This window comes from Rhinoderma darwinii, chromosome 1, assembly GCF_050947455.1.
Source record: "Rhinoderma darwinii isolate aRhiDar2 chromosome 1, aRhiDar2.hap1, whole genome shotgun sequence".
NCBI classification, from domain to species: domain Eukaryota; kingdom Metazoa; phylum Chordata; class Amphibia; order Anura; family Rhinodermatidae; genus Rhinoderma; species Rhinoderma darwinii.
The window spans coordinates 631,171,724-631,197,860 of record NC_134687.1 but is presented as its reverse complement, the minus strand read 5'-3'; the positions used below and the strand labels follow the sequence as shown (position 1 = coordinate 631,197,860).

The 26,137-nt window shown below is 42.5% G+C and overlaps 1 protein-coding gene across 1 annotated transcript in view; it reads right to left on the bottom strand.

Moving 5' to 3' along the window:
* LOC142657829 (uncharacterized) overlaps positions 1-26,137 on the bottom strand; it is a 124,422-nt gene that overhangs the window by 47,488 nt on the left and 50,797 nt on the right. Inside the window, exon 9 of the mRNA XM_075833293.1 lies at positions 20,118-20,210. Within this exon, the coding sequence (XP_075689408.1) occupies positions 20,118-20,210 (93 nt within the window). The remainder of the gene's footprint in view (positions 1-20,117; positions 20,211-26,137) is intronic.

Here is a 26,137-nt window from a genome sequence, read left to right as displayed (position 1 = left end):
ACCGAACCCGGTTTCGGTCCGAACATTGTGAAAAGTTCGGTTCGCAGCGAATCCGAACTTCACCGGGTTCGGCCGAACCCGTTTTGACCGAACCCGGCTACATTTTGGCGCCTGCCACATGTTAGATGTAAAATGGAGGATTTCACAATATCACCTGACATCAGGCTACCCCATAATGCCTTGCAAACGGCTCTCCCAGCCAATCGGGAGGCAGCATAGGGGCGGGCTCAAGCCTGCAATAAAAGTCTATGCACGGAGCTCAGCGGCCATTTCACAGACAGGAGCTGTAGGGATAGCATCTCTGTGCAGTTAGGGAAAGCTTTAGGAATCTCAAAGCCAGGAATCCAGCAATCGAAGGGGCTCATCCACTACTCACTACTCAGCCAGTGTGTGAATACGCTTTTATAAGGGGCTCATCCCCGTTGCATCCAACTTGCAATACAGGCAGCCTTTGTAGTAGTACTACAACGCCCAGCATTCCCTGAGTGCACCGCGGCGTGGCTGATAGAAATTCTCATTCATTGCCATTTGCCAAGCCAGTGTCAGTGTGAATACACTTTTAGAAGGGGCTCATCCCCGGCCGTTAACATAACGAAATAACAATCCAACTTGCAATACAGGCAGCCTTTGTAGTAGTAGTAGTAGTAGTACTACTACAACGCCCAGCATTCCCTGAGTGCACCACGGCGTGGCTGATAGAAATTCTCATTCATTGCCATTTGCCAAGCCAGTGTCAGTGTGAATACACTTTTAGAAGGGGCTCATCCCCGGCCGTTAACATAACGAAATAACAATCCAACTTGCAATACAGGTAGCCTTTGTAGTAGTAGTAGTAGTAGTATTACAACGCCCAGCTTTCCCTGAGTGCACCACAGCGTGGCTGATAGAAATTCTCATTCATTGACATTTGCCAAGCCAGTGTCAGTGTGAATACACTTTTAGAAGGGGCTCATCCCCGGCCGTTAACATAACGAAATAACAATCCAACTTGCAATACAGGTAGCCTTTGTAGTAGTAGTAGTATTACAACGCCCAGCATTCCCTGAGTGCACCACGGCGTGCCTGATAGAAATTCTCATTCACTGCCTTTTGCCAAGCCAGTGTCAGTGTGAATACGCTTTTAGAAGGGGCTCATCCTCCGGGTTTTGATTCATCTCGCTGCACTACAGCAGTGAAATGTCTGGTAAAAAAAAGGTTGTGAAAGGACGGGGTAGAGGAAAAAACACCCATGCCGTGTCCTCTTCCAGTCCAAATGTTGGATCTGTTGGTGCCAGACCCAGTACCAGCATTTGTGGCACAAGACATGTGCCCAGTTCCACTAGTAGCAGCAGCCATGTGCCTGCTGGTAGTAGTAGCAGCAAGCCAGACTTGTCCATCTCCTCCGGTGGGCGGGTTACTTTAGACAATACGGCCATTGTGGACTGGTTGGCTGGCTCGCGGTCAGCTCAGCAGGAAGACTCTGACGATCTGGCTTCAAGCCAGGTTTCATTGGATTCCAGATCCTCTACAGTTCCTTGGCACAGTGACAGTAGTAATATAGGTATTTCTAGCGTTTCCAATCCATCATCTATGTCTTCACTCCCCCTTCCTAGCGGGAAGCCATCTTCCCTGAGAGTCCTAAGAGACATCTCCTCGGGTGCGAAGGAAGATACTGAACAACATAGTGATGATGATGATGATTTGTTTTCCGCGAGTCAGCCAACGGAGTGTGTTGCGGCGGTGGTGGAGGTGGAAGCGGTGTCCGAGACGCATAGCTGTGGTAGTGGGGGTGTTGGTGGTGGTAGTCGCGGTGGCAGACGCAGTAATGAGGAAGGGCATGGAGCCCGCCATGATGTCACATCACATTCACAACACAGTGACAAAAGTGGCGGGGATGATGAGGAGGGCTATGATGATGATGTTGTTTTAGACAGGACGTGGGAACCAGGTGACGAGGTGATGACGGCGTCAGAGGAGGAGGGTAGTAGTGGCGGCACTGGCCGTGATAAACAGCCAAGCCGAGGTAGGGGCAGAAGTCAATTTGCAAAACGTTGCAGGAGTAGGGTCAGCTCAGGAGCCGGTGACGGCGATACTGATGCTGGTGTAGGCTCCCGAAAAAAGCCTGCCAGACAAGGGGCAAGCTCGGGTGGTGGTGGTACTACCTTTTTACGGTACTCTGCCGTGTGGCAATTTTTCTGTACCTTCCCGGAGGACGAAAACATGGCACAGTGCCGTATCTGCAAGCAGAAAGTAAGGCGTGGGCAAGGCAGCAACTACCGCTCTACGTAAAACACATGGAGCGGCATCACAAGGCCATGTGGGACAATCGACATGCCCCACCATCATCATGTACATCTAATGAAGACCCCTCTGCCGCTGCTCCGAGTCCCTGTCATCTAAGTAGTAGCCAGGCCTTATCCACCATGTCATTGTCATCATCATCATCATCACTGTCATCTAGTGCTCCTCCTACGTCCCGTCAGTTATCCATTACGGAATCGTTGTCCAATAAGCAACAATATATACCCAGTCATCCACTTGTCGTGCGGCTTAATTCACACCTGGCTAAGTTGTTGGTGGTGCAGTCGCTGCCGTATCACCTGGTCGACTCCGCCGGCTTCAAGCAATTGATGGCGTGCGCTCAGCCTAGGTGGCGAATACCTAGCCAACATTACTTCTCCAAAACAGCTGTCCCTGCCTTGCACAAGCACGTGGAGGAAAAGGTGTGCCAGTCCTTGCAATTATCCGTGTGCAGCAGGGTACATGCCACCGTCGACACGTGGAGCAGCAACTATGGGCAGGGACAGTACATGTCTTTCACGGCCCACTGGGTCAATATTTTGCAGTCCGATGCACCACCGCAGCAATGCCAGGCATTACCACCTCCACGCTTGTATCTTTCTGGTTCAACTACCATCCTCCTCCTACTCCTCCTTGCCCTCCTCAATGGAGGTCTTTCCGTCCCCGACAGGACACAGCGTATCTTCCACTCCTCCTCCATCCTCTTTTCATAGGTGCAAGGTGAAGCGCCACAACGCTGTCTTACACCTGCTGAGCCTGGGCGAGAAAAGCCACACAGGGCAGGAGCTGCTGCTGTGCATCAAGGAGGAAATCGCACGCTGGCTGTCTCCTCCGAAACTCACACTGGGCAATGTTGTCTCTGATAACGGGAAGAACGTTGTGGCTGCACTGTGTCTAGGTCACCTGACACACGCTCCTTGCATGGCACATGTGATCAATCTGGTCATAACACGCTTCTTAAAGTCATATGTTGGTTTGAAGGGTGTGCTGGCCATGTCCAGGACGGTTTGCGTTCGCTTTAGACGTTCGTATGCATTTAAGCACGCCCTCCTGGACTTGAAGCGTCAAAACAATCTCCCAGAACACAGCCTGATTTGCGACGTTCCAACACGCTGGAATTCCACCCTGCACATGTTGGACTGTCTGTACGAACAGCGGAAAGCAGTGAATGATTTCCTGATGCAGCAGACGGGCAGCGTTTGGAGCCAGTGTAAATTCAAGCTCAGGCACTAGCATCTGCTTAGAGACGCATGTCGCGTTTTGAGGCCCTTTGAAGAGGCCACACGATTTGTGAGCTGTGACGCTAGCGGAATGAACGATGTTATGCCGCTGATATGCAAACGCTCACAGCGATGATTCAGCAAAGGATGGAGGAAGGATCACATCTGGCTATGGATGTTGAGGAGGAGGAGGAGGAAACAGGACCTGAAGAGGAGCTGGATTTGGAGATGGAATCACAGGAAGGGATAGGGGACGAGGCAGCCGCACAACATGACAGTGATGGTGATGACGACCTTGATGATGGACAACCATGGCAGTATGGGGCGGAGATGGAACCAACCGGGCCCTCTGATATATAAAATAGCTCATAACTTGGCCAAAAATGAACGTTTTTAAAAAAAAACAAAAAACGTTACTGTTATCTACATTGCAGCGCCGATCACATGCAATAGGAGATAGGGATTTGAGAATCTGGTGACAGAGCCTCTTTAACCTGTGATATTTGTATTTTTACAATTTATCTAAGAGGAATCTACCGTATTTTTTTGTTGGTGTCTCTTGTGAACACCGCTTACTATAATGAATGTGACCTGTAACCTTGACCCGGTAGTCTCCTAAGCTCTGTATATAAAAATAGTATGTACCTTGGCCCTAAACATAATTTGTACCGAACCTGATGAAAAGGCCGATTTGGACTTGAAATGCGTCGTTTTATATGTGCAACTAAATTATCTTTGAACCTCATTGGATTTCACTTTCTACCGTTTTACACCGTACCTACATGGTGACGGAGTAATTACCTCACGTCTTGCGCCCTTGAATATTCTGCTGTACTTTTTCTTTCTTCACCTAAAGTGTACTATAGATGTAGATATGTGTCCGCAACATAGGAATACTCATTGAGAACATGCCCGTCCCACAGTGAGTGTGTATGTACGTGTAGACGGGCATATATTTACAGCCTGTAGTCACCCCATTTACATGTGTACCTTTCAAGTGTTTATGGAGGAGTAGTGAGAGATGCTGTTTGAGCATGAATCTATATGTACATTTTCGTATGGTTGGGGGGGGGATATTTTGTATGTTTGGTTATTTTACACTTTGTATGATTGGATAGTGTGTAGGAAGCCTTAGGGACAGGTAAGGTACACACACACCCTTGTAGGTAATTGCCACCTCTACCTTAGAACTGGTATGGTCCATTCGATGATGGGTTGAAAGTTAGAGGCTAAATGGAAGGCAATGTTCCGCCCCACAATTAGATTCCTGGGTAATGAGACATCACCTCCTCCTCAGGGATGTTAACCTGCCATGATAGTGACCTGGATATCGGCCCACAAATATTGTTTCGTCTTCAATCGAGATGCTGGAAAGTAACGAACTGTGTGTTGAGGCGAAAGGAAGGGCTAAGCCATTCCAAGGCTGACCGCGTGAGGGCATATGGAGCCTTACACGGGTCGGCATGTTAAAATTGGATCGGCTGCTGGAAACACCTGTTGATGCCTCTAAAGAGGAAGGAATTCCAAGCAAGAAAGAACAAGGACTCTGAGGTTCGTTGACTTTTAAGTTTCGTATGAACTTCGTTCATTTGATGGACTTTGAGGCTTCGTACTATGGCCTGTGAGGCTTCAACTTCGTTCTATGGACTGTGTTGTTTTGTTTCAACTGTGGACACAAGACCCTAAGTCTGAGTACTGGCGGGAAGGTGGCCTTGAGGACATGAGTGATGTCAAGCACCTAGGTCCAATAGTATGCACTCGCGTGCTCATGGGTCAGCCGGAAGGGTTTAAATAGCCCTGCGCCGGTACGCTCGGGAGCGCAGCTGGGATGGTTGGACATGTGGAGACAATGATATCCTGATAAACGGGAGTTTACCTGCTTCACCCCTGGGAGAAACACGTTGCCTCGGATTGATTATATGTGCAGTAACTCCAAAGTGTATAGTATGATGGACATGATTTCACACTTACCCCGGGCAATGTCGGATCACTCACCTATGCTGGTTAAGCTTACCCTCCTCCCTCAAGTAAATGGGGGGCCTAGGAAGATACATCCATTGTGACTCACAGTGTTCAGTGAACAGAATCGTGTTCCAGATCAACTGGAGATGTTCTTTACGGATAACCTTCGCTTTGATAACCAGTCGGTTCTATGGGACGCCCTGAAGGCATACTTACGTGGATGTTTGCAGTCCTCGATTTCCTATCATAAGAGACAGTCCTCTAAGATGGAACAGCTACTAGAGAGTGAATGCATCAACCTGGAGGCTGCATTCATTGCGGACCCCTCCCCACTCACTCAACAAAAATGGTTACAGAAAGGCAGAGAATACGTACATCTCCTTCATGAAAAGACTAAACGCTGCACCTTTTTCTCTCAACAGAGATACTTCGAACATGGCAATGAATCCAGTAGCCTCTTGGCGCATCTAATCTATAGCAACTCTGCTTCCCCTGCTATACTACGTATCAATACAACCGGTGGGACTACGCTACATGATAATGTGCAAATTCTCAGTTGTTTTTCGGACTTCTACAAGGACCTATATAGCTCGACACTGCAGGCATCCCCACAAAACATCAGGGATTACCTATCAGAAATAAATATTTCCAAATTGACAGATCCACAGAGAGTTTATGGATGCTCCTATAACACTAACTGAATTGACAGACGCATTGTCCTCAATGGTGAAGGGCAAGTCATCTGGCCCTGATGGCATACCGCTTGAAGTGTACGTGAAATACCAAGAACATCTCTTGCCTCAGTTACTTGCTGTTCTGAATAAGTCTTTTGAAAAAGGGATGGTGCCCGCTTCATTCTATGATGCTACCATAATTGTGCTTCTGAAGCTGGATAAGTCACCACTGGACTGCGGGTCGTATAAACCTACTTCCCTGCTCAATACCGACTATAAGTTACTGACGAAAGTGTTTGCGAACCGGTTGAACTCGGTCATCACTGACCTCATCCACCCTGATCAGTCGGGATTCATACCTGGGAGAAGCACTTCTGATAACCTGCGGAGAGTCCAAGCAGTGGCACAAATAGGGGAGCGGAACAATAATGATTGGGTCTTGGCCTCCTTGGATGCAGCTAAGGCCTTCGACTCCGTTGAATGACCATATCTCTCTGGCATTCTTACCTGCTTTGGCTTTGGACCTGCCTTTGTGGCCTGGATACAGCTCATTTATAAACACCCGAAGGCTAATGTGGCATTGAATGGATTAACATCTGCTTCATTTGAGCTTGGCCGGGGAACGAGACAGGGATGCCCCCTGTCTCCCTTACTCTTTGCTACGGCAATGGAGCCACTGGCGATAATCATCAGATCAGACACAGATGCAGGGTGTATCACATGCAGCAAGTGTAGATCGTATTGCTTTATACGCTGACGACATCATGCTTTTCCTCTCAAGGGTACAGTATTCCCTACCTAGGGCAATAAGCCTCATTAATACATTTGGAGACTACTCCGGACTTCGTATCAACTGGACAAAGTCGGCATTATTGTATCTTCATCCGGACGAATCCCAGCCGGTGGGTTCCACGATGGAGGGTCTTGCAGTGGTTAAACACTTCAAATATTTGGGACTGCATATTGCTGGGAGAGCGACACTCTCCCTTCCACTCAATGTTCACCCTCTTTTGGCCATCTTTAGAGAAAAATTCAAGGTGTGGGCAGCCCTTCCCTTATCATTCATGGGCCAAATCAATTTGATAAAAATGGTGATAGTTCCGAAGAGTCTGTATGTTCTGCAACATGTCTTCACTCCTATCCTTAAGTCCTTCTTCAAACAATTGGACTCAATCATATCCTTTATATGGGGACGCTCTAGATCTAAACTGGCCTTACAAAAATTGCAACGCCCAAAAGAAATGGCTGGTATTGCTCTTCCAGATATTTACCTATACTATTTAGCTGGCCAACTCAAATATTTTGGCCCCTGGACACAAGCAAGTCGACCCCCTGGAACTGAGGGAATATTACTGGAATACTCCACACATGAATCATTATGGCCTGTCTTGTTTCACCATGGGGTTCCTGGGACCTCTTTGCTGCCTATTTGTCGATCGGCCAGGGGAGCGTGGAACGTGGCTGTGGGCATCTCCGGTTCATCTACAATATGTGCGGAAACTTCATTATGGCACAATGTACCTTGGGATCATTATACACCTACCCGGATGCAGCGTATTGGATAGCTGCGGGTATACAGGTGCTTGACAATGTCTATGATAACGATGTCTTCCTATCCTTCGAACAAATGCAGGAAAGATTTCACATTCCGAGACAACACTTCTTCAAATACCTACAATTGCGCCATCTACTTTCTACAGTTTGCGGGAAACCTCGCCAGCCCATCTCCTCGTATCCTCTCATTGGGGTGGTCAGATCTCAAGGACCTAAGGGGCTGATCTCTACCATCTATGCTCACCTACTTGACAAAAAGGCTTCAGCAGCCCCGCTGCCAACTACTTCTAAATGGTCCCAACTGATACCATCAGTTACTGAAGAGAGTATTGTGGACTTATTACAATCTCACCTACATGTGTCGCCGGCGGCCAACAATAAGCTCATTCAGTTATACTATATCCATCAAGCCTACCTGACACCTGTACGATTATTTAAAATGAATTGTATATCTGAACCTTCCTGCCCTAAATGTTCTTACGCTTCTGCAGATTTTTGGCATATGGTGTGGATGTGTCCTCACGTCAAAGGATATTGGGCGGAAGTTGTTGGATTCCTTAACTTGATATTACCTTCCCTTATTGTCAGCTCTCCAGAACTTTGTTTGTTTGGCATAATGGAGGAAGAACAGTGGCCATATTATACCAGAATCTTTATACAAGAGACTATTTTTAGCTCGTAAAGGTATCTCAATGCGATGGATGAATAGGCGACCTCCTACAGTTTGGAAAAATATGGTTAACTCAACGGTATCGTATGAATGTGTCACATTCAAAACAGAAATCGCCCTGACAAATTTCATAAAATTTGGGACTTGTGGTGCGGATCTTCAGACACTAATTATTCCTCCAGAGAGCAGGGGCTGGCAGTGAACGCGCTCGTGGAGGGGGGGGGGGGGATGATAATTGTGGATTGTTATGGTGGTAGTGGGTGTCCCGGGCCTCTTGCATAAATACACACTTGTAAAAGTCTTTTGATATGTATGCTCAGATTGTTACGTTTCATGTCTCTGGTACCATTGTTCACATGGTACGGTTTGTAATATGTGAAAATACTGTAATTATATTTTCAGCACCTGCGAGTGCTTTGTCATAAATTTATAGGACATTGTTGTCCACTCACTTTTTTGAGTCCGTACTGTGAAACTTTGTTTACTTTTCAATAAAAAGAGTTTAAAAAAACCAAAACCCTCTCTCCTCTACACTACAGCATTTCCCTTGTTTAACCCTTGCTTCTCCCCCACCCCCTACACAACGAGCTGGTGACCCTGAGTTAGCCCTTCAGTATCTGCCTGACATCTCCCGGTTAACCCTTTACCTACCTGCACATTGCATCTCCTGGTACACATCCCTTGTTAACCCTTTTCCACCTGCCTGTACATTCGCATTGTTAACCCTTTACCTACCTGCACATCCCCTGGTACACATCCCTTGTAAACCCTTTCCCACCTGCCTGCACATTCCCATTGTTAACCCTTTACCTGACTATTCTCTTGTAAACCTTTATCTTCCACATCCCGTGTTAACCCTGATTATACAGGGACAGTTATATTTAGTAGGGAGCAGGACAGAAATAGTGAGCGTGTGTATATTGTAACGTAACTTATATGTTTGTTTAGGTAAGTGGGTGGTGGTATAGATTAGTATTTGTAATACCTTATTTATACTGTACCACGTGAAGTGTTAGTGTATTCAATACATATTAAGTTATTATGGAAAAAAGCAAAGGATTGGAGCAGCACTGTGAACAAATGCCTGACTAGGCTGGTGCAAAGCTTCAAAAATAAGGCGAGACCTCTCCTTATGTGTTAGATATCCAAAAAAGAGAACGTGAAGCAGCACTCAAATGAAGTGAATTTATTCATGCAACATGGAACCACAACGTTTCACCTCCTCTATGAAGGCATTTTCAAGTGCCTTCATAGAGGAGGTAAAACTACGTGGTTCCATGTTGGATGAATAAATTCACTTTATTTGAGTGCTGCTTCACGTTCTCTTTTTTGGATATTAAGTTATTATGTGTATTGGGATACACGGATACTATACGGTGATTATTTACTGTGTTTGGTGTATTTCATCTAGGTGCGATTATTTTGTATTAATAAATATTAAATGTATTACTACTATATGGTCATATCCACTTAGTAGCAAAGCAATCAGATTGACGTTAGTATAAAATAAAGGTAGGGGAACTAGGCATAACCCTAGTGACCCTGATATAAAGGAGGTAGTACTAGTGGGCAACACTAGCCGGTGAACCCCGCTATTACTCCACCCCCTTTTACAGTAGTGCAATGTATTGGAACATCAAACAGTTGGACCTTCAAGTCCCTTAGTGGGACTAAAAAATAAAAAGTATAAAAAAAAGGTAAAAATAAAAAAGTTGTAAAAAATAAAAATCAAAGTTTCAAGTAATAAAATAAAAACACAATCGCCCTTTTTCCCATATAGTCATTGAGAAAAATAAATAAACCATACGTATTTGGTATTGCCACATCCGTAATGACCTGAACGCTAAAAATATTATTCTATTTATCCCGCACAGTGAACGCCGTAAAAAACAAAACTAAAAAACACTGCCAGAAGTACTGTTTTTTGATCACTATATCTTTCAAAAATGTAAATAAAAAGTGATCCAAAAGTCGCATGTATCCAAAAATGGTACCTATAGCTCGTCTCGCAAAAAACAAGTCCTTATACAACTCCGTAGACGAAAAAATTAAAAAGATATGGCTCATGCAACGTGGTGACAGAATAAATACATTCTTCTTACAAAAGTAATTTTAATGTGCAAAAAATTGTAAAACATAATAAAGTGTTAGAAATTTGGTTTCGCCAGAATCGTACTGACCCGCAGAGTAAAGTTAACATGTAAATTATAACGCATGGTGAATGATGTATAAAAGAAAACTAAATAACTATGCCAGAATTGCTGTTTTTTTATCACCTTGCCTCTTAAAAAAAAGGATAAAAAGTGATCAAAAAGTCGCATGTACCCCAAAATGGTACAAATAATAACTACAGCTCGTCCCGCAAAAACACAGCCCTCATACCACTACGGCTATGAAAAAAATAAAATAAGTGAAGGCTCCAATAAGTCAGGGAAGAAAAAAATGCAGTAGTGCAGCCCGAGCAGATAATTTCTTCTGTTTCACAAGGCGATTTATCAAGGTACTAAAATTAGGGAACCAGGCAGGGTATGACTCAAACATATCTGCTGGAAGCGAGGGTGCCCGTATTATACCAGGACAACACTTCCCAGCAAAATTCCCCAAACTGCAAAGGTGCGGAGAGTGTACCAAAAGGGGGATAAGAAAGGACATAGTTTATCAGTGCGACACTGGCCTGTGCAAGGATTGCTTCACAGCGTAACACACATCTATGGATTATCTTACCCCATTATTATGCCATCTGACTATGCCCCTGATGTACTCCACACAGATTACATATGCCCCCCACATTATAAAATGGCGCTCCCTCCCTTCTGACCCCTACAGCGTGCCCAAACAGCAGTTTACTTCCACATATATGGAATCGCCAAACCAGAAAGAACCCTTTTAACAATATTTGGGGTGTGTGTCTCCAGTGGCACAAGCTTGGCACAACATATTTGCCACTGAATTGGCATATCTAGGGAAAAATTGCTATTCATACTTTGCACCACCCGCAGCGCATTTATTTATTGAAAAGACCTGTGGGGTGAAAATGCTCACTACACCCCTTAATAAATGCCTTGAGGGGTGTAGTTTCCAAAATAGGGTCACTTCTCAGGGGTTTCTTTTATTTCCCATCAGAACCTCTGCAATTGTGAACCAATACTTTGTAAGTCGCCAAATTAGGCCTCAATTTTACATGGTACTCTTTCAATCCTGAGCCCTGTCGATCGTCCAGGCAAAAGATTAGGGTCACTTGCAGGGCGTTTCTAAAACCGGGAAACACAGCAAGATTAGAGAGCTGTCTTGTTATGGTGGCGCAAGTTGGGCACCACATATTGGCATATCTATGGAAAAACATACCATTTTCACTAATTTCTGGAAAACACCTGTGGGGTTAACATGCTCACTACACCCCTAGGTGAATACCTTGAGGGGTGTAGATTCCAAAATGGGGTCACTTCTGGATGGTTTCCACTGTTTGTCCCACAGGGGCTTTGCAAATGCGACATAGCACCCAGAAATCCAGCAAAATCTGCACCCCAAAAGCCAAATAGCGTGCCTTCCCTTCTAAGCTCTGCCGTGTGCCCAAACAGCAGTTTATGACCACATTTTAGGTATTTCCGTACACTGGAGAAGTTGCTTTACAAATGTTGGGGTTCTTTTTTTCCTTTATTTGTTGAGAAAATGAAAACTCTTGAGCTAAAGCTGCATTATATTGAAAAAATATATATTTTTTATTTTCACTGCCCAATTCTAATTACAATTATGAAATACCTGTGGGGTCAAAATGCTCAATACACCCCTAGATGAATTCCTCAAGGGGTGTAGTTTGCTAAATGGAGTCACTTTTGGGTAGTTTCCACTGTACTGGTACCTCAGGGGCTTTGCAAATGTGACATGGTGCCAAGAAACCACTGCAGCAAAATCTGCGCTCCAAAAGTCAAAATGGTACGCCTTCCCTTCTAAGCACTGCCGTGTGCCCAAACAGAAGTTTATGACCACATTTTGGGTATTTACATACTCTGGAGAAGTTGCTTTACAAATGTTTGGGGGATTTTTCTTCTTTATTCCTTGTGGAAATAGATTTTTTGTTTTAGCTAAAAACGTAATCTTATTGGAAAAATGTAAACATTTTTATTTTCACGTCCAAATTCTAGTAAATCTAAATTCTAGTAAAATCTATGAAACACTTGTGGGTTCAAAATGCTCACTACACCCTCACTACATACTCACTTTGGCATCACAAGACTAAGGCCCCATGCACACGAACATGTTTTTGCGGCCGCAATTCCCCCGAAAATCCACGGGAGAATTGCGGCCCCATTCTTTTCTATGGGGCCATGCACACGACCGTAGTTTTTACGGTCCGTGCATGGCCCGGGAACCCGCACCGCAGAAATACCGCACCGCATGTCCTATTACGGACATCTTCTGCGGTCCGGGCTCATTGAAAACTATGACGGCGGCCATGTGCATGTCCTACGATTTGCGGGCGGCCCGCGTATGACAGTCCGCAGCCGGCCGACCCGAAAATCACGGCGTGCACACGGCTACGGTCGTGTGCATGAGGCCTTATTCAAAACGGACATGGTGCCTAAAATATAATCTAATAAACAGAAGGCCCCAAAATCCACTAGGTGCTCCTTTGCTTCTAAGGTCAGTGTTTCAGTCCATTAGCATACAAGGGCCACATGTGGGATATTTCTAAAAACTGCAGAATCTGGGCAATAAATATTGAGTTGCGTAACTCTTGTAAAACCTTCTGTGTTACAGAAAAAAATTAATTTAAAATGAATTTCTGCAAAAAAAATGTAATTTGTAAATTTTACCTCTACTTTGCTTTAATTCTTGTGAAACGCCTAAAGGGTTAAGAAACTTTCTAAATGCTGTTTTGAATACTTTGAGGGTGCAGTTTTTAAAATGGGGTGATTTATGGGGGCTCTCTAATATATAGGGCCCTCAAAACCACTTCAGACGAACTGGTCCATGAAAAAATAGCTTTTTGGAATTTTTATTGAAAATGTGAGAATTTACTGCTAAAGTTCTAATCCTTGTAACGTCCTAGAAAAATAAAAGGACGTTCAAAATACGATGCAAACAAAGTAGAAATGTGGGAAACGTTAACTAGTAACTATTTTGTGTGGTATAACTATCAGCCTTTCAAGCAGATACATTTAACCCCTTAAGACCAGGCCAATGAGTTTTTCATTTTCGTTTTTCCTCCCCGCCTTCCAAAAGCCATAACTTTTCTATTTCTTCTTCGACATAGCAGTATGATGAGGGGTTGTGCGGGACAAGTTGTAGTTTTTCATGGGACCATTTATTGTACCGCATAATGTACTGGGAAACTGAAAATAATTATTTGTGGGGGTGAAATGGGCAAAAAACTGCGATTACACCATTTTTTTGAGGGGGTTTTGTTTTTACACTGTCCATCAGGCGGTAAAAAACTACATATTCACCTTATTCTACAGGTTGATACGATTACGGCGATACCAAATGTATATGTTTTGTTTTATGTTATACCACTTTTAAAAAAATAAAACTATTTGCTAAAAACAAAAAAAAAGTCGCCATATCTGAGGGCCATAACGATTCTATTTTTCCATCAATATAAAAGTGTGAGGGCTTAAATTTTGCGGGCGAGCTGTAGTTTTCACGGATACCATTTTGGGGTACATGCAACTTTTTGATCACTTTAAATTCCTTTTTTCTGGAGAGCTAAGGTGACCAAAAATAGCAATTTGCGTGTTTTATATATAATTTTTTTACGGCATTCACAGAGCGGGTTAAATAAAGCTTTATTGTGATAGATCAGACTTTTACGGATGTGGCAATACCAGTTATGTTAACTTTTATTTTTTTTAACATTGCTTTAGGGGGAAAAAAAAATGGGAAAAGGGGTGTTTTTTGAACTTTTAATGTTACATTTTAGTTGGAACATAAAAAAAAAGTAAAAAACAAAGATTTTTAGGACTAGTCCCCCCTAGGGGACTTGAAGCAGCGATCGTTGGATCCCTTGCATGATATACTGCAATACTAATGGCAGGGCTTCAAAGGAGTATAAAAAGATGGCAGACCTGGGGGCCTTTATTAGGCCCCCAGGCTGCCATAACACCCACTGTAAACGGCCGATCGTGCCATGAGGGGGCGTGCAATGGCATGTTTGAGGGGGCGCCCCCTGATTCTAACAATTCAAATTCCGCGGTCATGATTGACAGCGGCATTTAAGGTGTTCTTTGATTCCGCCCGTTGCAGTCAGGTGTCGCCTGTGTAACACAGCCGTCACCCGCTGTGTATGGAGTGAGCTCAGCCCGTGAGCTCGCTCCATACTTCTTCTTAACGGCTGCCGCGTACCAGTACGTGACATGTCGTTAAGGAGTTAAATTTAGAAAAATGCACATTTTCTCTAAATTGTGGTGTTTCTCACAAATAAATATTGAATTTATCGACTACATTTTTTCACGAACATAAAGTCCAATATGTCACGAGAAAACAATCTCAGAATCGCTTGGATAGGTAAAATAATTCCAAAGTTATTTCCACATAAATTGACATGTCAGATTTGAAAAATAAGGCTCTGTCAGGAAGGTCAAAAGTAGCCACAGCAGGAAGGCGTTAACCCCTTAAGGACGCAGCCTAGTTTTGGCCTTAAGGCTCAGAGCCCATTTTTCAAATCTGACATATTTCACTTTATGTGGTAATAACGTCGGAATGCTTAAACCTACCCAAGCGATTCTGAGATTGTTTTCTCGTGACACATTGGGCTTCATGTTCGTGGTAAAATTTGGTCGATATATTCAGTGTTTATTGGTGAAAAATTGCAAAATTTAGAGAAAATTTTGAAAAAATTGCATTTTTCAGAATTTAAATGCATCTGCTTGTAAAACAGACGGTTATACCACCCAAAATAGTTACTAGTTCACATTTCCCATATGTCTACTTTAGTTTGGCATCGTTTTTTGAACATTATTTTATTTTTCTTAGACGTTACAAGGCTTAGAACATAAACAGCAATTTCTCATATTTTTAAGAAAATTTCAAAAGCCTTTTTTTTAAGGTACCTCTTGAGTTCTGAAGTGGCTTTGTGGGGCCTATGTATTAGAAACCCTGATAAAACACCCCATTTTAAAAACTAGACCCCTCAAAGTATTCAAAACAGCAGTTATAAAGTATTTTAACCCTTCAGGCATTTCACAGGAATTAAAGCAAAGTGGAGGTGAAATTTGCAAATTTCATTTTTCTTCATTTTTTTTTCTGTAACACAGAAGGTTTTACCAGAGAAACACTACTAAATATGTATTGTCCAGATTCTGCAGTTTTTAGAAATGTCCCACATGTGGCCCTACTGCGCTCGTGGACTAAAAGACAAGCCCTAGAAGCAAAGAAGCACCTAGTGCATTTTGAGTCCTCTTTTTTATTAGAATATATTTTAGGCAGCATGCCAGGTTTGAAGAGGTGTTGAGGTGTCAAAACAGTAGGAATCCCCCAATAGTGACCCCATTTTGTAAACTACACCCCTCAAGGAATTCATTTAGGGTTGTTGTTACCATTTTGACCGCACATTTTTTTCACAGCACGTATTTGAATTGGGCTCTGAAATGAAAAAAATTTAATTTTTTCCAATGAAATGTCATTTGTGATCAAAATTTCTTATTTTCACAGGGAACAAAATACCCCATTTTGTTGCCCAATTTGTCCTTAGTGTGGCAGTACCCCATTTGTGGTGATAAACTGCCGTTTGGGCCCATGGGAGGCCTCAGAAGGAAAGGAGCGCTATATGTTTGTTGGAGTCCAGATTTTGTTGGATTGGTTTTCGGGTGCCATGTCGCATTTGCAGAGCCTCAGAGGTATCAAAGCAATGGAAACCCACCAAAAGTGACCCCATTTTGGAAACTACACCCCTCAAGGAATTCATTTATGGTTGTTGTTAGCATTTTGACCGCACAGTTTTTTCACAGCACCTATTTCAATTGTGCTGTGACATTAAAAAAATGTCATTTTTTCCAATAAGATGTAATTTTTTACCAAAATTTCTTATTTTCACAGGGAACAAAATACTCAATTTTGTTGCCCAATTTCTCCTGAGTGCATCAATACCCCATTTGTGGCAATAAACTGCCGTTTGGGCCCATGGGAGGCCTCAGAAGGGAAGGAGCGCTGTGTGTTCTTTGGAGTACAGATTTTGCTGGTTTGGTTTTCGTGTGCCATGTCGCATTTGCAGAGCCCCAGAGGTATCAAAGCAATGGAAACCCACCAGAAGTGACCCCATTTTGGAAACTACACCCCTCAAGGAATTCATTTATGGGTAATGTGACCATTTAGACCCCATAGTTTCTTCACAGAACTTATTTGAATTGGGCTGGGAATTTAAAAAAAATATATTTTTTCCAATAATATGTCATTTTAGCTCAAAAATTCTTATTTTCACAAGAAATAAAATACTCAATTTTGTTGCCCAATTTGTCCTGAGTGCGGCAATACCCCATTTGTGGTGATAAACTGCCGTTTGGGCCCATGGGAGGCCTCAGAAGGGAAGGAGCGCTGTGTGTTCTTTGGAGTACAGATTTTGTTGGATTGGTTTTCGGGTGCCATGTCACATTTGCAGAGCCCCAGAGGTATCAAAGCAATGGAAACCCACCAGAAGTGACCCCATTTTGGAAACTACACCCCTCAAGGAATTCATTTATGGGTAATGTGACCATTTAGACTCCATAGTTTTTTCACAGAACTTATTTGAATTGGGCTGGGAATGAAAACAAAATTATTTTTGTCAAATAATATGTAGTTTTGGCTTAAAATTTCTTATTTTCACAAGAAACAAAATACCCCATTCTGTTGCGCAATTTGTTCTGAGTGCCGCAATACCCCATTTGTTGTGATAAACTGCCGTTTGGGCCCATGGGAGGGCTCAGAAGGAAAGGACCACCATTTGGCCTACTCGGGATTTTCTAGTGCGAAGTCATGTATGCAGAAGCCCCTGAGGTACCAGTACAGTTGAAACCCGCAAGAAGTGACCCCGTTTTAAAAACTACACCCTTAAGGCATTCATCTAGAGGTGTAGTGACCATTTTGACCGGAGACCTACACCCCATAAACTGCAATGTGGGTTCTCCCGGGTATGGCAATACCCTACATGTGGCTGTTATCAGCTGCCTGGACACACAGCAGGGCCCAGAGGGGAAAGACGAGGGGGGATAAGCTGTGCGGAGTGCATCAGGGTAAGTAAAATTGGGGTAAATTATAAACCAAGGGATGTATGATAAATTTTAAAACACTTTCATACAGAGCTCTGGTTATTCGGGACACGTGTCACATTGATATATTGTGTCCTCCCTTATCCCCCTCTTATAGCAGACTTTGCACCTCTTTTGACTTTTTCCCCTCTTGCCAGTTTGGGGAACTTCCCCTGGAAAGTGTTGCCCTGGTACGATGCGTGTGGGCTCGCTTCCAGAAGTACTGGGTGCCCCCCCTTCTTGGTCCCTAAAGATTAGGTTCTTGATAATCACCTCTTGAAATTCCAGGAAAGTTCCCGTCTGGCCTGCACATCGACGTAGCACGTACACATTGTACAATGCCATCTATATGATGTTCCCGGCCAGCTTCTTATACCACACCGCATGGCGCTGTAGGGCTTCAGGGCTTGATCTTACAAGTCCATCACTCCCATGTACCTATTGTAGTCCAGGATGCAGTCTGGTTTGGGGGTGGCCTTTCCTTCATATATCCTAAACCTGTAGGTATACCCTGATGCACTCTCACAGCTTATACATCTTCACGCCATACCTTGCCCTCTTACCCGGCAGGAACTCGCGGAATTGAACCCTCCCTTTAAAATGTACCAGGGACTCATCAATAGAAATACACTTCTCAGGGGTGTATGCTTGGGAAAACCGGGCACTGGAACGGTCTAATAGGGGTCTCCGTTTAGACAAACGGTCAAAACTGGGGTAATCTCGGGGTGGGCACGGCTCATTATCAGTATAATGTTAGAAGCGAAGTATTGCCTCATTTATTTATTTTTTTAGGTTCCAGTTCAGTTCTGAAGTTGCTTTGAGGGGCCCATATATTAGAAACCCCTATCAAATACCCCATTTTAGAAACTAGACCCCTCAAAGTATTCACAACAGCATGTAGAAAGTTTATGAACCCTTTAGGTGTTTCACAAAAATTTAGAGCAAAGTAGAGGTGAAATTTAAATTTTTTTCTTGTCAGAAAATCCTCTTTTATACCATTTTTTTTATAACACAAAAGGATTTATCAGAGAAATGCAACTTAATACGTATTGCCCAGATTCTGCAGTTTAGAGAAATATCCCACATGTGGCCCTTGGGCGGTAATGGACTGAAGTACCGGCCTCCGAAGCAAAGGAGCACCCAGTGGATTTTGAGGCCTCTTTTTTATTAGGCACCATGTCCGGTTTGAAGAGGTCTTGTGGTGCCAAAACATTGGGAACCCCCCAAAAGTGACCCCAATTTGGAAACTAGACCCCTTGAGGAATCCATTGTAGTTTTCTTGGGGTGCATGCAGCTTTTTGATCAGTTTTTATTCTATTTTTAGGTGGCGTGGTGACTAAAAAACAGCAATTCTACTATTGTTTTTTTTTCGTTTTTTTTTACAGCGTTCACCGTGCGCTATAAATGACACTTTATTCTGCGGGGCGATACGATTACGGCGATACCAGATGTTTATAGTTTTTTTTTATGTCTTATGGCGTTTGCACAATAAAATACGTTTTGTAAACAATCATTTACTTTTTGTGTTACCTTATTCTAAGAGCCATAACGTTTTTATTTTTCAATCAATAAAGCCGTGCGAGGACTTATTTTTTGCGTAACGAACTGTAGTTTTGATCAGTACCATTTTTAGGTACATGCGACTTTTTGATCTCTTTTTATTCCACTTTTTGGGAGGTGAAGTGACCAAAGAATTGTGATTGTGGTTCGGTTTATTATTATTTTATTTTACGGCGTTCACCGTGCGGGATAAATAATGAAATAATTTTGTAGTTCAGGCCGTTACGGACGCGGCGATACCAATTATGTATAGTTTATTTGTTTGTTTATATATTTTTATTAATAATAAAGGACTGATAAGGGAAAAGGTGGGATTTTTACTTTTATTACTTTTAAATCTTTTATTTTCTAATTTTTACACATCTTTTTTTAACTTTTTTTTCACTTTATTACTTTGTCCCACTAGGGGACATGAGGGCAGGAGGCCCTGATCGCTATTCTAATACACTGCACTACATGCGTAGTGCAGTGTATTAGAACTGTCAGCTACTCACTGACAGCAAGCATAGTGGGTCCTGACGTTGTCAGGACCCACTAGGCTTCCGTCTATGGCATAGCCGGACGCCATTGTTTGGTGTCCGGTTGCCATAGTCGCCATCGCCGGCCGCTATCGCGTAGCAGGCCGGCGATGGCAGCTTAACCCCTAAAAAGCCGCGATCTCTATAGAACGCGGCTTTTAAGGGGTTAATCAGCGGGGACACAGCGATCGGTCCCCGCTGTAGGAGCTGTGACAGCTGCTGAACAAGACAGCAGCGTCACAGCTCCTGTATGTGTCGGGAGGACGGCCGAAACGGCCGTTACTCCCGAGACGTACTATTACGGCATGGAGCGCTAACGATACAGCTGCCATGACGTAATAGTACGTCAAGGAGCGGGAAGGGGTTAAACCCTGTGATCACTGTTATGTTTGAAAATGCCCTCATTGTGAGGGTGAAACGTTGCACCAAGTTGTAGTGGGGATTAAATCTTTTTTTACCTTTGGAGTGCTGCTTCCTTGCCCATTTCACTCTTTTTGAAGATCTGCACCTGCCGTGAGGTCTTTTGGATACAGTGCTGCTCCAGCAATCTCCTTTTTAAAAAAAAATAAAAAATAATAAAAATGTGAAGAAGATATTGCCTACAAAAGGTGTACATCGCTTTTAAGGACTAAATCATTTTGGGTTTAATCACTTACCGCCGCAGCCAGTTTTGACCTATTTAAGAGAGCCATTTCTCAAATCTGACGTGTCATTTTAAGGGTATGTGCACACGGGGCAGATTACCTGCAGATTTAATTGTGGAAAATCTGCAGCGTATTACAGTAGCAACAATGTGAATGAGATTTCAACAAATCTCATCCATACACTGTGGGAAAAATACGCAGAAAAGAAGTGCGTTGCAGATTCTCAATCTGCAGAATGTCAATTTCTCTTGTGAAAACACTACGGAATTTCCACACAGAAAATACGGTCGGAAATTGTGCAGTGTTAACGCCGTGTGTGGACGTACCATAAGTGGGAATAAGCCTTTTCTTATCTTAGTCATTCTGTGGTTGTTTTTTCGGAACACATTGTACTTTATATCGGTGGTAAATTTTGCTCCATACATTGTGTTACATAGTTATTAAGGATGAAAAAAAGACAGAAGTCTACCGTGTGGATCCAGAGAAAGGCAAAACCCCCCATGGGGTGGATGACAATTGTCTCATTAGGGGAAAAACTCCTCCCCGACTCCAAACCTGGAAATCACAATAAATCCCTGGCTCAACGTCCCATCTCCAGAATCTAGTAGCCATAACTAGTAATAGTAAAGAGTTTCACCGGTTATACTGACATTATATAGAAAACTATTATACTATCATCCTTCTAAATGACTTGTATTATCATGTTTACTTCTAATTACAGCACGGACTACCCATAGGCCGTGCTGCTGGCTGATCATAATTCTGAATTAGGAGACTGAGCACCCTGCTAGTCTCCATGGCTCACGTATCTTGTATTACCATTTTTGCTTCTTAGGCCCTGTTCACAGTGTTTCTTGATGGCAGAAAAATAAATCTGCCTCAGAATTCTTTTAGGAATTTTTTTAGCAGATTTTGAACTGCCTGCACTTGTTTTTTGCCCGCAGCCTTTGAAGCTAATACTAGGACCGCGGGGAAAAAAAAAAAAGAAATGCCATGGGTTTTACTGCCTTCCATTGATTTGGGAGGTCAGAGGCGGAAACCATGGTAAGAATAGACAAGCCGTCATTTTTTTTTTTTCCCGCAAGCGGGAAGAAAGCCAAAGAAGAAACGCCTCTGCCTCCCATTGAACTCAATGGGGAGTGATTTCGGACGTTATTTGGCGATGATTCAGACACAGTTTCCGCGTCAAAATCGGCGCCAAAAAACGGTGTGAACTGACCCCAACTACAGAACATACTGCCCATAGTCAGTAGGGCCGGCTGCCCATAACTCTGCATTAGGTGACAGAGCGTCCTGCTCGTCTCCATGGCTCCCAGGGCGGCCGCCAGCGCTGTACAATGTAATGTGACCTCTAATGCAGAGTTATGAGCAGCCCGCAGCACGGACTAAGGGCAGTCCGTGCTGTAGTTAGAAGCAAAAACGGTAATACAAGTCATTTAAAAAGACGATTATTGGCACACATCTGCACTATAATAGTTTTTCTATATAATTTAAGTACAAATGGAGGCACTTTTTAACATTCTGGACCTACTTGAACTTGCTTAACCCCTTCCGGTCGCAGCCCTTTTTCAGATCTTCATTTTCATTTTCGTTTTTTCCTCCCCACATTCCAAAAGCCATAACTTTTCCGTCGATATAGTCCTACGAGGGCTTTATTTTTGCAGGACGAGTTGTAGTTTTTCGTAGCACCATTTATTGTGCCATATAAATGTATTAGGACACGGGAAAAAAACAATTTGTGGGGTAGAAAATGAAAAAAAAACAGCAATTCCTCCATTGCTTTTTGCGCGTAGTTTTCACGGAATTCACTGTGCAATTAAAAAGACACGTTAACTTTATTCCGTGGGTCAATACGATTACGGCGATACCAAATATATATTGTTTTTTCTATATTTTACTACTTTTACAAGTAAAAACCTAAGTGTAAAAAATAAAATGTATTTTGTGTCGCCAAATTCTGAGAGCGATAATTTTTTTTATTTTTCCGGCGATTAAGTGGTATGAGGGCTTATTTTTTGCAGGATAAGCTGTAGTTTTTAATGATACAATTTTGGGGTATATGCGACATTTTGATCACTTTTTATTTCATTTTTTGTGGGAGATGAGTTGACCAAAAAAATAGAGGTTCTGGCGTTTACAATTTTTTTTTACGACGTTCACCGTGCAGATTAAATAATGATATATTGTAATAGTTCAGACTTTTACAGATGCGGCGATACCAATTATGTTTATTTCTTTTTTTTACTATGCTCCAGAGGGGAAATGGGAAAAGGTTTTTTTTTTTTTTTTTAACTTTTAATGAATGATTATTCTTTTACATACAAAAAACAACTTTATTTTACAAATTTTTACTTTTTTTTTTTATTAGTCCCCCTAGGAGACTTCAACCAGCGATTGTTAGATCGCTTGCACGATATACTGCAATACTAATGTATTGCAGTATATCGTCTTTCTGACAGGCTTCTATTAAGCCCTGCCGGAGGCAGGGCTTAATAGGAGCACAAAAATGGCGGACCCGGGGGCCTTCATTAGGCCCCCAGGCAGCCATAGAAACCAATGCCCCCCCTAGCAATTTCATTGCGGGGGCGCGATGAACTGTTAGAGGGGGTCACCCCCCTCTAACGATTTAAATGCTGCGGTCGCTATTGACCGCGGCATTTAACGAGTTAAACGAGCGGGATCACTCATTACTCTGAAGTGTCGGCTGTAACATACAGCCGACACAGGGATCGTATGGAGCGGGTCCATTCCGTGAGCCCGTTCCATACTTACCCTAGCCGACTTTGGCGTATGGATACGTCAAATGTCGGGAAGGGGTTAATGAACCAACAATCACAACATGCTGTGGCAGCGAGTTCCAAAGTCTCACTGCTCTTACAGTAAAGAATCCCTATCTATGTTGGCACAGAAACCTTCTTTCCTCTAGACGTAGATGCCCCCTTGTCCTTGTTACAGGCCCAGGTGTCAGAAGATCACTAGAAAGATCTCTGTACTGTGCAATTATATTTCTGTACATTGGAATGTTATCACTCCTAAGCCGTCTTTTTTCTAAACTCAACAGCCCCAATTTTGATAACCTTTCTTGGTAATGCAATCCATCCATTCCCTTAATTACCTTGGTCGCCCTTCTCTGCACCCATTCTAGTTCAACCATGTCCTTCCCATACACAGGTGCCCAAAATTGTACACAATATTACATGAGTATTCTATATATTCTTGTCACGAGCATCTAGGCCTCTTTTGATGCACACCATGATTTTATTTGCTTTGGCAACAGCTTCCTGGCACTGGTAGCTAAAGTTAAGTTTACTGTCCACTTTATCGGCCCTGAAGTCTTTTATGGCTTTGGTGCGATCTAATAAACCTTGTGCATTTCTCTCTGCTACCACCAGTGGACCACAATCTGCTCTGAATAGTCTGTTATAAATGTTCCAAACTTTCTTGTAAGAAGCCAAAGGGGGTTGTATAATCTACATTATCTGTGGACAAACGCTATTTAACCCCTTGGCACCGCAGCAATTTTTAGTTTTCTCATCTTTTCCTTGCCGTCTTTATTTTTATTTTCCGTCGACCTAGCCATATGGGCTTGTTTTTTAAGGGACAAGATGTAGTTTCTATTGCCACTATTTATTATACCATATAATGTACTGCAAAACTGAAAAATAATTCTTTGTGGTGTGGAATTGGAAATAACCGCCATTGTTTTTTGGGTAAAGTTGTCATGGCGTACAGCGTGGGGTAAAAATTAAATTTATTCTGTGGGTCAATAAGATTACAGCAAAACCAAATTTATATAGTTTTCTTTATGATTTACTAATCTTCAACTATTTGTTGAAAAAATATTTTTTAGTTGGAGCAGAGTGAGGGCTTGTTTTCTGCTTGGCGAGTCTTTTTGGTCACTTTTTACGGAAGCGAAATGAACAAAAAACAGCAGTTCGGGCATTGTGAATATTTCATTTCCTATGGAGTTCACTCGGTGGGTTAAATATTGATATTTTAATATTTCCGAATTGTACGTAAGCGGCAATACCAATTATGTTAAGTTGTTTTTTTAATCTTCTACATTACTTTAAAGGCTATGTACACATTTGAAGCCAATTTTTTTTTTTTTTTTTTTTTTAAAACAGTAAGAGAGTTTTGTGAAACTTTGTAATGTATTTTTATAAAAAATTATTTTAACCTTTTTAGATACAGCTGCTATGTATCCTGGATACATAGCAACTGTATCGTGCACTGAAACCTTTATCCGTCAGGTTAGCGGGACGGACTGGTACAGTGTCTGCGTGTCTCTGACATGCAGGATCCACCTGTCATCGATCACATCCAAGTTATGAACTAGTGATTTGTATCTGGGCGTCTTTTGATGCATCTCGAGATTTTACTTGCTTTGGCAGCAGCTGCCTGGCACTGGTTGCTAAAGTTAAGTTCACTGTCCACCAATATTCCCAAGTCTTTTTCAGTGGCAGTGTTACTATTTGTTTTGGCCTTAAGGCTCATTTTTTAAATCTGACATATTTCAATTTATGTGGTAATAACGTCGGAATGCTTAAACCTATCCAAGCGATTCTGAGATTGTTTTCTCGTGACACATTGGGCTTTATGTTAGTGGTAAAATTTGGACGATATATTCAGTGTTTATTGGTGAAAAATTGCAAAATTTAGAGAAAATGTATAAAAAATAGAATTTTTCAGAATTTAAATGAATCTGCTTGTAAAACAGATGGTTATACCACCCAAAATAGTTACTAGTTCACATTTCCCATATGTCTACTTTAGATTGGCATCGTTTTTTGAACATTCTTTTATTTTTCTTGGACGTTACAAGGCTTAGAACATAAAAAGCAATTTCTCATATTTTTAAGAAAATTTCAAAAGCCTTTTTTCTAAGGTACCTGTTCAGTTCCGAAGTGGCTTTTAGGGGCCTATGTATTAGAAACCCCCATAAAACACACCATTTTGAAAACGAGACCCCTCAAAGTATTCAAAACAGCATTTAGAAAGTTTATTTAACCCTTTAGGCATTTCACGGGAATTAGAGCAAAGTAGAGGTGAAATTTGCAAATTTAAATTTTCTTGCTGAATTTCAAATTGTAATACATTTTTTCTGTAACACAGAAGGTTTTACCCAAGAAACACTACTAAATATGTATTGTCCAGATTCTGCAGTTTTTAGAAATGTCCCACATGTGTCTCTAGTGCGCTCGTGGACTAAAACACAAGCCCCAGAAGCAAAGAAGCACCTAGTGCATTTTGGGGCCTCTTTTTTATTAGAATATATTTTAGGCAGCATTCCAGGTTTGAAGAGGTGTTGAGGTGCCAAAACAGTAGGAATCCCGCAAACGTGACCCCATTTTGGAAACGACACCCCTCAAGGAATTCATTTATGGTTGTTGTTACCATTTTGACCCCACAGTTTTTTCACAGCACGTATTTCAATTGGGCTGTGAAATTAAGAAATTGTCATTTTTTCATATAAGATGTCATTTTTCATCACAATTTCTTATTTTCACAGGGAACAAAATACCCCATTTTGTTTCCCAATTTCTCTTGAGTGCAGCAATACCCCATTTGTGGCGATAAACTGCCGTTTGGGCCCATGGGAGGCCTCAGAAGGGAAGGAGCGCTGTGTGTTCTTTGGAGTCCAGATTTTGCTGCATTGGTTTTTGGGTGCCATGTCGCATTTGCAGAGCCCCAGAGGTATCAAAGCAATGGAAACCCACCAACAGTGACCCCATTTTGGAAACTACACCCCTCAAGGAATTCATTTATCGGTGTTGTGACCATTTTGACCCCATAGTTTTTTCACAGAACTTATTTGAATTGGGCTGGGAATT